At 42.3% G+C, this 14,718-nt stretch overlaps 1 protein-coding gene across 1 annotated transcript in view; it reads right to left on the bottom strand.

Annotated features, from left to right (window-relative positions):
* Positions 1–792: 792 nt before the first annotated feature.
* LOC129702764 (cullin-4A-like) overlaps positions 793–14,718 on the bottom strand; it is a 56,081-nt gene continuing 42,155 nt past the window's right edge. The window contains exons 16-20 of the mRNA XM_055644713.1: positions 13,604–13,717; positions 9,247–9,352; positions 5,682–5,854; positions 5,160–5,312; positions 793–2,053 (exon numbers count right to left, since the gene is read on the bottom strand). Of these exons, the coding sequence (XP_055500688.1) occupies positions 1,958–2,053; positions 5,160–5,312; positions 5,682–5,854; positions 9,247–9,352; positions 13,604–13,717 (642 nt within the window). The 3' untranslated portion in view covers positions 793–1,957. The remainder of the gene's footprint in view (positions 2,054–5,159; positions 5,313–5,681; positions 5,855–9,246; positions 9,353–13,603; positions 13,718–14,718) is intronic.

Genomic DNA, 14,718 nt, shown 5'->3' with positions numbered 1-14,718 from the left:
ACAAAATATAGCACGTAACATTTCTTAGTTTCAATGTTCATATGCTCTCAATTAACCCATTCCATCAGCCTGTCTGCAACATCCTAAAGTCTTCATTGGTTGCTGTGGCAACAGTTCACACTTGGACTAGTCACCAGGGCAGGGGGAATCCATTCATATCCTAGTTCCTCAAGGCAAGATTTTGCAGCTGTGAGAAGAAAGGTGAATTACACAGTAACATGATGTACAAGAAAGATAATGCTAAAAAAAAGATTGTTTCTTATCCAGTGCCTGGGTTAGAAACATAGAAAATAGGTGTAGGAGGAGGCCATTCGGCCCTTCTAGCCAGCACCGCCATTCATTGTGATCATGGCTGATCGTCCCCTATCAATAACCCGTGCCTGCCTTCTCCCCATATCCCTTGATTCCACTTGCCCCTAGAGCTCTATCTAACTCTCTCTTAAATCCATCCAGTGATTTGGCCTCCACTGCTCTCTGTTAAATACCAAATATCCTTTACAAGCAGATATATTTTAATAATTTATATAATCTCCTGGATTATATAAGGCATACCCCCAAGTTAAGAACATCACATTCTTGATTAAAAAAATCTTTTAAATAGTTAGAGGAGAGGTTGAAAAATGTTTAATCTCTAAAAACTAAAACCTGAAGTGGACTTGGCCCAATTGCACTATTTTCCATTTCCAAAAAATGACACAATTTTAATTGTTCAATATAAATACTTAAACTTTTTCCACAATGTAAGACATCAGCACTAAGACATTATACAAATGGAACTCAAAAAATACATGGCCCAGAGGAGAAAATCATTTTATGTTATCACAAGACAAAAAAGTCCTACTAATTTCAGGATGACTTTTGTCATGAACAGAGGTAACATATTTACAATATGAAACAAGTTATCACAAAACAAGATTCAGATGCCCATGTCTAGCAGACTAGATAGCTTTCTGAACAATTTACAATGAAGAATATAAAGGAACATTTGTATATTTTGTACAATGCAGTCTGCTGTTATGTACACTTCTGCAAAGTTTTAAGATCATCTGTGGGGGCCATCAATGGAGAAGTAAATAATTGAACAGGTAGCATCACTGAAAAGAGAAACTACTCTGAAAAAGCAATGGAAGTATCAATTGCCAATTGGCAGAAGGTGATGAAGATGTTACTGAAGCTAAAACAAATATCAAACGGTGGGCCTATCGTGACTGTTCCAGCAACAAGAATTTTACAGGGTAGGATTTTAGTGGAATATATGTATTGACATTCAAGTCTTTGGCACTTTTAAGATTTTCCAAAAAGTTACCTCTATTTTGATGTAACATTTCTCCTTTCACACAAATACATGCAAAAAAACCCCATCTAAATGTTATCCTGCGACATGCACTGGTGACCAGGTATACAGATGAGGCCATTATTGCATAAAGTTGATTGCTTTATCAGTTGTTTTGCTTGTTTAAAAAATAAAAATGCCAGTTTCACAGATCAAAAATATTTTTTAATTCACTGCTGCAGTAAAGCCAAAGATCAATATATAGTGTGAAACATTTTGTACTGAGGGTATCTTGCATGTTTATATATTAATAGAGCTCTCTCAACAGATTTCAGGCTGCTAGTAATGAGGGGAGTGACGTGCAGACAATTACGTCTAAACCAAAAGGATGCGAGTTTCACAAGAAATCGAGTGAGCCTAGACACAAAATAGTCAGTCTTCAGCCATTTGAAGGGAAGTGCATTTATTCCTGTGCCATTTTCACACTTTCTGGAGAAATGATCCTCAGGAAACAAAGGCATGTGCTGGAAGCTGCATGAAAACAGGTTGCCACTCCTTCCGACACTTCACAAGAGCCTTTGGCTGGGTGGTGCAGAACCAAACAAAATCCAAAATGGGCACAGACAGAATCAGTGCCCTTTCTGTCGGTGAGTCAAGTGCCAGAATCAAGTCTTGGTCTGTACATTAGGCCACGTAATGATACTGGTTGGCATTGTCTTTGTCCCTCTCCATGTAATCCCGATCAATTAGAGACTCAATTCTTTTCTTCAGATCTCCAGGCTGAAAGATCGATAAAAAAGGAAGAGGTGAAGAACAAAAATAATTAAAGATTAGGTCACTTAACAATATTCAAATCCAGCTGGCTATGTAAAGAACTTCCTCTGTCAAATCCATAGCAATAACTGGAATAAGGTAATCTCAAAGCTTACTCTCCCAAAGAAGCTAATATCATTAGTGTGGTCAACATTACATTCAAAAATAAAAAACAGAGAGCAGCTTATTAGGAGCACTGAACGTTTAGAGTTTGGTTTGGAGCTGGTTTGATATTGCACTTTGGAAGCAAATATATCCCTTCTCGGCAACAGAGACTACACCATGTGGTGCAGCTTCAGCTCAGTCAGAGTTGTACAGCTTCTTCTTCTTGTGTATGGCGTCCACAGCTATTGTTCTATTTCATCTTATTTGATTGTGCACGCGGGGTTGATTGTATTCGTCGAAACAGGGCGGACCACGTGAAGGTTGCAATCTTCCACCCCAGAGTTGTACAGCACAGCAGGCTGTACCACTGTGCACAAAAATATGTCAGCATCTCTGTAATACAGCTTAACTGTTGAGACCACTAGCACTTGTTAAACTAGGAGCTGGGTCCTGACTATCCAACTTGTCCATATAACATGAAAATATTTTCCCCGCAATCTTTTTTGAACTCTGTCGACTAGGTCAACCTATTCTGAAGTTGTTGCCTGACTGGAACATGTTAGGATTGAAAACATACATTCCCTTTAAAATTTCAACTCATGAGCCCGAGAATTCAGAACGAACAGTCACAGGGCCCACCTTACAGGCGCAGATGCTGACAACTGAAACAGGGACCCCAACAGTGCTTCCAGGTGAGAAAGAGATTCACATGCATTTCTTCTAATGTCATCTACTACATCCAGTGTTCTCTTTGTGGTCTCCTGTACATCGGCAAGATCAAGCGCAGGCTCGGTGATTGTTTCACTGAACACTTGCACTTGGTCCATCAAGGCCTTTTGGATCATCTAGTTGCTAACCATTCCCACTCACCTTCCCATCCCCTTGCTGACCTTTCTGTCCTGGGTCTTCTCCATTGCCAGAGGGGCCACACGCAAACTGGAGGAACAGCATCTCATATTTCACTTGGGCAGTTTATAGCCCAACGGTATGAACATTGAATTCTCCAATTTTAGGTAATCCTCACAATCTCCCCCCTCCCCTTCTATGTGGCTCACTGGGACTCGGACCAATTTCTTCCCTTTCAATGGCATTCCTTCCTCTGGCTTCAATCCTTGCTGTCTCAGACCTTTAGTTTTAATCTCTAGCCTCTGTTCCAACCATCTGCCTATCAAATACTCCCCCTTCCCTGTGTCTACCTATCACCTGCCCTGCTTTTCTTCTCTCCCAGCTTTTTACCCCTCCCCCACCGCCATAATCAGTTTGAAGAAAGGTCCCAACCCAAAACGTCAGCTTTCCATGTTCTCCAGAAATGCTGCCTGACCCACTGTTATCCAGCATTTGGTGTTTTTTTGTGCAAACCAGTATTTGCAGTTCCTCGTTTCTACATGCAGTGAATCAGTACGATTAAATGGTGAAAAGGCAGCTTGTGTTTCCTTGGTGTGGGGAGACTGAGCCGTGACTCCATTAAGTTTAGTTTAGACATACAGAACGGAAACAGGACCTTCTGTCCAAGTCCACGCCGACCAGCAATCACCCATACACTAGTTCTATCTGGCACTCTGGGGACAATTTACAGAAGCTAATTAATCTACAAACCTGTACGTCCTTTGAATGTGCGAACAAACTGAAACACCTGGAAAAAATCCACGCAGTCACAAGGAGAATTTACAAATTCCACACGGACAGCACCCGCAGTGAGGATTGAAACTAGGTCTCTGGCACTGTAAGGCAGCAACTTTACTACTGCGTCACCGCGCTGCCCCAGTATTTAAGAGGAACAAAATTATGAGGAGCATGGAGGGGATAGATTGCAAGAAATTCTACACATTAGCAGTCTTTATAACCAGAAGACACAGATAGGAGATTTAGAAGGGATTGTGGAAACATTTTTCACCCAGACAAAATCTGAAATGACTACCTGAGAGGGTGGTGAGGGCAGAAACTCTCACAACAGTGAAGCGATATTTAGATGAGCACTTGAAACACCGGGACAGAGGAGGCCTGGAATATACCATGAGTATTGATAGTAGACAAAAATGATGGAGAAACTCAGTGCGTGAGGCAGCATCTATGGAGCGAAGGAAATAGGCGACGTTTCTGGTTGAGACCCTTCTTCAGACTGATGTGAGGATGGGGGGGGGGGGGGGGGGGGGGAGGGGGGGGAAGAAGAAGAAGGAAGATGCGGACACAATGAGCTGTGAAGGGGAGGAGAAAGCAAGGACTACCTGAAATTGGAGAATGTTCATACTGCTGGGGTGTAAACTGCCCAAGCGAAATATGAGTGTTGCTCCAATTTACGGTGGGCCTCACTCTGGCCATGGAGGAGGCCCAGGACAAAAACGTCGGATTCGGAATGGGAGTGGGAGTTGAAGTGCTGAGCCACCGGGAGATCAGGTTGGTTATTGCGAACTGAGCGGAGGTGTTGGGCGAAGCGATCGTCAAACCTACGCTTGGTCTCACCAATGTAGAGCAGCTGACACCTAGAGCAGCTAATGCAATAGATGAGGTTGGAGGAGGTGCAGGTGAACCTCTACCGCACCTGGAAAGACTGCTTGGGTCCTTGGATGGTGTCAAGGGGGGAGGTAAAGTGACAATTGTAGCATTTCCTGCGGTTGCAAGGGAAAGTGCCTGGGGATGGGGTGGTTAGGGCGGGAAGGGAAGAATTGACCAGGGAGTTACAGCAGGAGCGGCCTCTGCAGAAAGCAGACGGGAGGAGATGGAAAGATGTGGCCAGTGGTGGGATCCCGTTGGCCTGGTATTATGAGTATATATGAGTACTGACAGATTCAGCATGGACACAATGGACTGAAGGGCTTGTTTGAGTGCTGCACAACTTTGATCCCCAGTCTCGAGCTTTCTGAGCAAAGAGCTTCAGAGGTCCGGGGACGGGAAAAACACAGCCAATTTTCTGACAACCTGCTATGTGTTTGCTCCCCAAAATAGTGCATTACTTGAAAAAATTAATTACCTTTACTGGAAATTTTAACTGGTTGTAGAGTTCTGAAACAAGGAGGTTATGGCTGAGTGTCTTCCTCATTTTCATGATTCGGACTATAGCAGCATCGATTTGGTATTGTCTATCCTGGAACACTCGCTCGGTGGTGCTTGTCTGCTCCTCAACCTGAAAAATGTCAAAATGTTATAGATATTCTTCAATTTACCATCATTCCACTTATTAACTTTCACTCTAAAGCTACTGACTCTCTTGGGTACTTGCCCTTGATTTTCTCTATAACTAATAGTGTGCCATTTTCCATGCAAATTGCATCAAAATACTCAATTCATTCGAATAGCCATTTTGATTAATGAAATGGCTTTTATCAAAAATGTTTTATGTAATACACCACTTTTTAAAAAATAAATTGAGGAAATATATGCAACTGAACTTCCAAAGATACTACAATGTCAAGAGTCATTGGGATAAACGATGCAAATGACTATGAATCAAAATGATTTTTGGTAACGTCACAGTATTGGAAGAAATACATACAGTTTCTTTCATCTGGATTTGGTTAATCTTTATTCTAAACAGTTTGTGCTTGAAGTCATCATTAAAGATTAGCTTGTCTCCATCTTCTACATCTTTTCCCTTTGGAGCTTTGTTCAACACACGAGCTTTGCCACAAGCTAAAGACTGTAATGTTCGTTTTAATTCACTGTCCTCTACAAGAGAGAGTAAAACATATTTAATGAAACTTTGAATTTACATATTACATCTAACATAACTTAAAAATCTGAAATTTGGTATACAAGTTAGCATTAGCAGTCAGAATGCGCACTTTATCCTAGTTTCTCCAAAACTTGTACAGGAGGCACTTTGTAGCCCAAAGAGGAGATAACTTTAATTTCTAATTTTGAGGTATATTTGGATGAACCTGACAAGTACATTTGGTGTAGGAAACAACTGCAGATGCTGGTTAAAATAGAAGGGTCGCGACCCAAAACGTCACCCACTCCTTCTCTCCTGAGATGCTCCTGAGTCACTCCAGCATTTTGTGTCCACTTTAAGTACATTTGGTCTACATGAACCACAAAGAAATGGAACACTTGTGCACCGAGTTTCTGCAGGAGACCTCTAACTGATTTAGATTGTATGTAAGAGAAAGAATCCACCAAAATGCCTCAGATACAATTACGCATTTACAATGACCAGGGAATATTTTTTTGGATGCTTCCGATGGAACAAGAAAAACTTTATTTATCTATTTTTGGCTAAAGATCAGACAAAATATGATTGTCCTGGCCTTGGCATAAATATGCATTGCTATGACACTTCTGATGTGGGAAAAATGCACATTCAGCCTTCGAGCCTGCACCGCCATTCGATATGATCATGGCTGATCATCCAACGCAATCCCATCCCTGCCTTCTCTCCATACCCACTGATCCCTTTAGCCACAAGGGCCACATCTAACTCCCTCTTAAATATAGCCAATGAACTGGCCTCAACTACCTTCTATGGCAGAGAATTCCACAGATTCACCACTCTCTGTGTAAAAAATGATTTTCTCATCTCAGTCCTAAAAGACTTCCTTCTTATCCTTAAACTGTGACCCCCTAGTTCTGGACTTCCCCAACATCTGGAATAAAATTCCTGCATTTGGCCTGTCCAACCCCTTAAGAATTTTGTAAGTTTCTATAAGATCCCAATTCAATCTTCTAAATTCTAGCGTGTACAAGCCGAGTCTATCCAGTCTTTCTTCATATGAAAGTCCTGCCATCCCAGGAATCAGTCTGGTGAACCTTCTCTGTACTCCCTTTATGGCAAGAATGTCTTTCCTCAGATTAGGAGACCATAACTGTACGCAATACTCCAGGTGTGGTCTCACCAAGACCCTGTACAACTGCAGTAGAACCTCCCTGCTCTTATCCTTTTGCTATGAATGCTAACATACCATTTGCTTTCTTCACTGCCTGCTGCACCTGCATTCCTACTTTCAATGACTGGTGTACCATGACACCCAGGTCTCGTTGCATCTCCCCTTTTCCTAATCGGCCACCATTCAGATAATAGTCTACTTTCCTGTTTTTGCCACCAAAGTGCATCTGCCATGAATTTGCCCACTACCCAACCTATCCAAGTCACCTTGTACCCTCCTAGCATCCTCCTCACAGCTAACACTGCCCCTCAGCTTCGTGTCATCCGCAAACTTGAAGATGTTGCATTCAATTCCCTCATCCAGATCATTAATATATAATGTAAATAGCTGGGGTCCCAGCACTGAGCCTTGCGGTACCCTACTAGTCACTGCCTGCCATTCTGAAAAGGACCCATTTACTCCTACTCTTTGTTTCCTGTCTGCAAGCCAGTTCTCTATCCACATCAATACTGAACCCCCAATACCATGTGCTTTAAGTTTGTATACTAATCTCTTATGTGGGACCTTGTCGAAAACCTTCTGAAAGTCCAGATATAACACATCCACTGGTTCTCCCTTATCCACTTCTACTAGTTACATCCTCGAAAAATTCTATAAGATTCGTTAGACATGATTTACCTTTCATAAATCCATGCTGACTTTGTCCAATGATTTCACTACTTTCCAAATGTGCTGCTATCCCATCTTTAATAACTGACTCCAGAATTTTCTCTACCACCGATGTTAGACTGGTTTTCTCTCTCACTCCCTTTTTAAAAAGCGAGGTTACATTAGCTACCCTCCAGTCCTCAGGAACTACTCCAGAATCTAAAGAGTTTTGAAAAATTATCACTAATGCATCCACTATTTCTGCGGCTACTTCCTTAAGTACTCTGGGGTACAACTTATCTGGCCCTGGGGATTTATCGGCCTTTAATCCATTCAATTTACCTAACACCACTTCCCGGCTAACCTGAATTTCACTCAGTTCCTCCATCTCATTTAACCCCCGGTCCCTTGCTATTTCCGGCAGATTATTTATGTCTTCCTTAGTGAAGACAGAACCAAAGTAGTTATTCAATTGGTCTGCCATGTCCTTGTTCCCCATGATCAATTCGCCTGTTTCTGTCTGCAAGGGACCTACATTTGTTTTAACTAATCTTTTCCTCTTCACATATCTATAAAAGCTTTTGCAGTCAGTTTTTATGTTCCCTGCCAGTTTTCTTTCATAATCTATTTTCCCTTTCCTAATTAAGCCTTTTGTCCTCCTCTGCTGGACTCTGAATTTCTCCCAGTCCTCTGGTAGGCTGCTTTTTCTGTGCGCTTCATCATTTGTTTTGATACTATCCCTGATTTCCCTTGTTATCCACGGATGCACTACCTTCCCTGATTTATTCTTTTACCAAATTGGGATGAACAATTGTTGTAGTTCATCCATGCAGTTTTTAAATGCGTTCCATTGCATATCCACCGTCAACCCTTTAAGAATCATTTGGCAGTCTATCTTGGCCAATTTACGTCTCATACCCTCAAAGTTACCTTTCTTTAAGTTCAGGACCCTTGTTTCTGAATTAACAATGTCACTCTCCATCCTAATGAAGAACTCAACCATATTATGGTCACTCTTGCCCAAGGGGCCACGCACAACAAGACTGCTAACTACCTCATTACTCAATACCCAGCCTAGAATAGCCTGCTCTCTCGTTGGTTTCCTCTACATGTTGGTTTAGAAAACTATCCCACATACATTCCAAGAAATCCTCTTCCTCAGCACCCCTGCCAATTTGATTCACCCAATCTATATGTAGGTTGAAGTCACCCATTATAATTGTTATACCTTTGTTGCACGCATTTCTAATTTCCTGTTTGATGCCATCCCCAACTCCACTATTACTGTTAGTTGGCCTGTACACAACTCCCACTAGCATTTTCTGCCCCTTAGTGTTTTGCAGCTCTACCCATATCGATTCCACATCCTCCAAGCTAATGTCCTTCCTTTCTATTGCGTTAATCTCCTTTCTAACCAGCAACGCTACCCCGCCTCCTTTTCATTTCTGTCTATCCCTCCTGAATATTGAATATCCCTGGATGTTCAGCTCCCAGCCTTGGTCACCCTGCAGCCATGTCTCCGTAATACCAACTATATCATATTCATTAATAACTATCTGCACAAGATTGATTAAATTATTACCATACCTATACCAGTTGCAGTCTTGATTTCCTCCACACTGAACTCATCGCCTTCATTGAACATAAGCAACACCAAGGTCTGGAAAAGTGAAACCTGCAGTTCCTTTTTACCCTGGATCACACATTGAAGAAAGATAAGATTGAATGGGAGCAAAACAAACCCAAATTAATTTAAAAAAAAAACTATTTATGGGCCTGTCCCACTTACGCGACTTTTTCGGCGACTGGCGGCACCTGTCATAGGTCGTTGCAGGTTGCCGAAAATGTTCAACATGTTGAAAATCCAACGGCGACCAGAAAGACGCTACGAATCTTTGGGCGACTGAGACTACTCACGACCATACAGGCAACACCCCGTCGACATCACGCAAAGAGTTGTACCTTGTTCTGGTCGCCTCTGGATTTTCTACATGTTGAAAAATTTCGGCGAACTGCAACGATCTACGACGGGTGCCAGCAGTCGCCAAAAAAGTCACGTAAGTGGGACAGGCCCATAAGACAAACAAGATCACGTACATGATAAAAAATAGACCGCCTGAAGAAGGATCCCAACCTGAAATGACATCTGCACATTTCCCTCCACAGATGGCATCTTAACCACCGAGTTCCTTTTAGCAATTAAGTAATGATATGCAGGAAGAGACCATTTCTCAAACTAAATATAAAGCCAAGCAAAATCAATAATATCAATTTATTGTGGAACTTTAATTGGCATCGGGCCACATGGCGAAGATAATCCTACTTTGCTTTTAGGTAGGGAGGTTCAATATTTGGACCCATTGACAATGAAGGAATGGCATAAATTTGGCCAAGTTAGAATAGTGTAATAGCTTGGAAGGGAATATGAACATGGTTTAATTCTCACTTCTGCCTATTATTCACATTACTGCCTTTGCCGTGTATGTGCACACTGCGGATGGCTTGATTATAATCATGTATTGCCTTTCCGTTGACTGGTTAGCATGCAACAAAAGCTTTTCACTGTGCCTCGGTACACGTGACAATAAACTAAACTAAACTCAACCTATGCCCCATACCCCAAGTGGTAGAGATTGTGGGTTTAGGATGTGCTGTGGAGCTTTAGCCTCTGGCAACAATGTGGACACAATACAAAACTGGAAGAGGATGAGAATGTGGGTTAGTAGTTGATAATCAACCATGTTGCTTTGCAGTGTCCTACTTTGAATGGAATTGGAATGCACCCATCCAGGCAAGTGGAGAACTGCTATTCAGAGGGACATAGAGTGGAACAGCAGTGGAAAAATTCAGATGGCCAATTTGAAAAATGGCAAGAGGCCAAGTGCATCATTCTTAGGGGGTTGGACAGGCTAGATGCAGGAAGATTGTTCCCGATGTTGGGGAAGTCCAGGACAAGGGGTCACAGTTTAAGGATAATGGGGAAATCCTTTAGGACCGAGATGAGAAAAACATTTGTCACGCAGAGAGTGGTGAGTCTCTGGAACTCTCTGCCACAGAAGGTAGTTGAGGCCAGTTCATTGGCTATATTTAAGAGGGAGTTAGATGTGGCCCTTGTGGCTAAAGGGATCAGGGGGTATGGAGAGAAGGCAGGTACAGGATACTGAGTTGGATGATCAGCCATGATCATATTGAATGGAGGTGCAGGCTCGAAGGGCCGAATGGCCTACACCTGCACCTATTTTCTATCAGGAATTCAGAACCTGAGAGTGAGGGGGATGGAAGAGCTCAGGCCAAAGAAATAGGTCTGAGGGCAAAAGCAGACCAAGTAGAGCTCAACATCAGGTAGCATTTGAAATTCATCAGGATGAAAACATACCGGGACAAACTGAGCTCTTTGAGGATGCATCATGTAAAATCAGAAAAGTCAGTAGGGATGGTGAAAACATAGCAAGGAGAAGGGAAACTGGCTGATAGGAAACAAGGAGAAGAAAGATCCAGAATGTTAGTTCTGATAAAGATAAAGATCATGACCTAGACCAATAACTCCACAGATGCTGCCTGACTGGCTGAGCGTTTCTCGCATTGTTTTCATTTCAAATGTCCAGGAGCTTTTCAAATATATTCTTCCTTGGATACAAACACTAAAACTGCAAGCAGTACTGTCACTGTGTAAATGCAGCTAGATTACCCTTTGCAAACCAAACTATTGCCAACAAAATACAATTTGCCATTTGCCTGCTCCTTAAATTACTATACCTGCGTTTAATTTGTATTAAATTCCTACTCTACATAGTTTAGTTTAGTTTAGTTTAGAGATACAGCGGGGAAACAGGCCCTTCAGCCTACCGAGTCCGCGCCGACCATCGATCCCCGCACATTAACATTATGCTGTACACACTAGGGACAAACTTTACATTTGTACCAAGCCAATTAACCTACAAACCTGTACGTCTTTGGAGTGTGGGAGGAAACCGAAGATCTCGGAGAAAACCCACGCGAGTCACGGGGAGAACGTACAAACTCCTTACAGGTAGCACCTGTAGTCAGGATCGAACCCGGGTCTCTGGTACAGTAAGTGCTGTAAGGCAGCAACTCTACCGCTGTGCTAACGTGCCGCCCTTCTTATGAAAATATTGTTTTCAACATTTCCTACATTACACTTAGCCTGCCACAGATATTTGGCTCACGGGTCTATAGTTCTCAGGCATTTACTTGCAGCTCTTCTTAAATAGAGGCTAACAGTTGCACCCTCCAGTCATCTGCCACTTCACCTGTATTTAATGATGACTCATAAATTTCAGGGCACCTGCAATTTCTTCTCTAGCTTCCCACAGTGTCCTCAGATACATCTGATCAGGCCCGGTTGATTTGTCTACCTTCATACTCATCAGGACATTCAGCACCACCTTGACCGTAATACTTATGGGCCTGTCCCACTTGGGCAATTTTTCAGGCGACTGCCGGCAATTGTTCCGAAAAACTGGCAACTGTAACGGCAACTGTCAAAAGCGGGGGAAGCGCTGTCTGAAACTCACACGGTGTAAAGCACACACCGCGATGAACAGGAAGGTTGGCGCTGTAATTAACATGGCTAAAGCATAGTGTACGGTAAGTCCTTTAAAAGATGGGGGGGGGGAGGGAGGGGGAGAGAAAACTTTTAAAAAGCCAGACAACCTTTAAGAAGCCAGTGATACATGGCTGTGAAGCTCAGCAGACATTAACATCACCAGTCGGTTATCCTTGGTTCTGAAAACTACTGCTTACGGTTTTTTCCCCCAATGAGCCAATTCACCGGTCAGCACCGACTACAACCTACAAGAACCCACGAGAACCTTCAACCTCCTGGCAACCCACTAGGACCTCCTGGTGACCCACCTACGGTACGAGAATTCTCGCTACTCTCCATGGCGGCTTCATTCTAGTCAGCGCTAATTTTTCAACATGAATAATGAGGCCGCGACTAGTTCCCAGAATGCGGGAACTCCTCACGACCATGAAGGCAAATCCCCGGCAACCACACGCGAACATGTGGCGATTGCATAGTCTTCTGTAGTTGCCTAAAAAGTTGCCTAAGTGGGACAGGCGCATAACTGCCCTCAAGACCCTTCCATTGACTGCCCCAAGTTCCCTGGTCCTCATGTCTTTCTCCATAGTAAAAATAGAGGAGAAATACTCATTGAAAACCTTCTCCATCTCCTGTGGCTCCACAAAGCAATGGCTGCTTTGATTCCTGAGTTACTCACCGAGTTCGCTACTTGGTTTCTTTTATTTTCCTTAGTGTACTTATAAAATCTCTGGATTATCCTTAATAATATCTGCCAGAACCATCTCCTGCCTTCTTTTTGCCTTCCTTATTTCTTTCTTAAGTGTCCTCTCCACTTCCAGAACAGCATTCCTCCAGGGATACACTTGATCCCAGCTGCTTTTACCCGTCACATTCTTCCTTCTTATTCTTGACTAAAGCCTCAATTAATTTCTCTGGTCATCCATTCAAAATTCCAGCGGTTGCACATCCATGTCTCTCACATATTAATTTTATTTTCTATTCTCTCCACATTCTCACTGGACGATGTAAAGGCATTAGTTAAATAACATGAATAGACATTTGGACAGATACATGGATAGGAAAGGTTTAGAGGAACACGGGCCAAACGCAGGCAAATAGGACAAGTTTAGATGGGGCACCATGGACAAGTTGGACCAGAACACCCATTTCCTTGAGGTACAATTCTATAACTCTTAAGGTTTAGTCCTTTTATGACAAATCCATTCTGCATAAAAGACATAAATACTCCTTTTAAATTGGTCTGCTGTTGGAAGAAGCATTTCTATTCATATCATATCACCAAACCATTTTTCATATCAATCTCAGAGATAATCTAGGTAGGCCACCGCCTCCATTATTTTTGAAAGGTGCACGTTAAAAAATAAATTGAACAATTACCTCTTTGATATCTGCTTTCAAAACCGAGTGCCCTAATGTTGCTTGCCACTGCAGTTTTCTTCCACTGTGTTTTCCGAGGTAGAACATCTTGAATACCTCCTGTAATTTCACCATCTAAAATCACATATGTAAATGTGACTATGCAATAGGGATTCGACATTCTGTCTGTTTGCAGAGGTGGTCATGCTGCCCGCTGTTAGACCTTTCATAGAACTACTCAATTAATCCCATGCAACCTCCCTTTGCTCATAGCCCTGAACATTTTATACCTTCAAGCATTTATCCAAACCTCTTTTTAAAGTTACTATTGAATTTGCTTCCACCATCTTTTCTATTCCAGATAATGACTTGGTGCATAGAAAAGTTGTCATCTTCCACCTGATTTTTCCGCTAGTTACACTACATCCAGGCGAATACCTCTGCCAAAGGAAACCATTTACTCTATCAAAACTCCCAATGCTTTTTAAACACCTGCAGTAAATGTCCCCATGTCTCCTTTTTTGTTCTACGGAGGTATTCCAAATTCAGAGAAGTAAAAAATACCAGTGAGGGAACCTCTACTTCTTTCATGACCAACACACTTTCTGGCTGCGAAAACGGTCTAAAAACCCACTTCGTTTTTGAATTCTACACAGTAGTATTTGACAGGGTTTAAGCAAAGGCTAGAAACTAGTCAAAATATTTTATCGCATCTTACTGGAGCCTAAAGACTCTAGACAAGGACTAAAAGGAAGCACTTTAGATCTGATTTTGTTATGATTACGGGCTTTTTACTATTCTGGGAATCAAGCTTCAACCAGGAATTACTAGTTATTAGCATTTTAGTAATTATAATCGTTTGTAGGATTGATGGGACAAATTAAAGAACGAGAATACTCATAGTAGTTCAGTCAGCATGAGTTCCCCTTCGTTATCACCTCTTCCCCAGCCAACAATGGGCCATTATGGGCTTCACCGTTCCTAATTGCCGCCTCTTTCCTACCTCCAGTTCCCACCCCTCTACTTTCAATCTGAAGGATTTGAAGGGTTTACCGATTCTTAATCTCCAGAAATGCTGCCTGACCCGCTGAGTTACTCCAGCACTTTGTGTTTATCCACTATGAACTTTGCACAAC

The sequence above is a fragment of the Leucoraja erinacea genome, chromosome 13 (genome assembly GCF_028641065.1).
Source record: "Leucoraja erinacea ecotype New England chromosome 13, Leri_hhj_1, whole genome shotgun sequence".
Taxonomy (NCBI): Eukaryota; Metazoa; Chordata; class Chondrichthyes; order Rajiformes; family Rajidae; genus Leucoraja; species Leucoraja erinaceus.
This window is presented reverse-complemented; position numbering and strand designations above follow the sequence as displayed.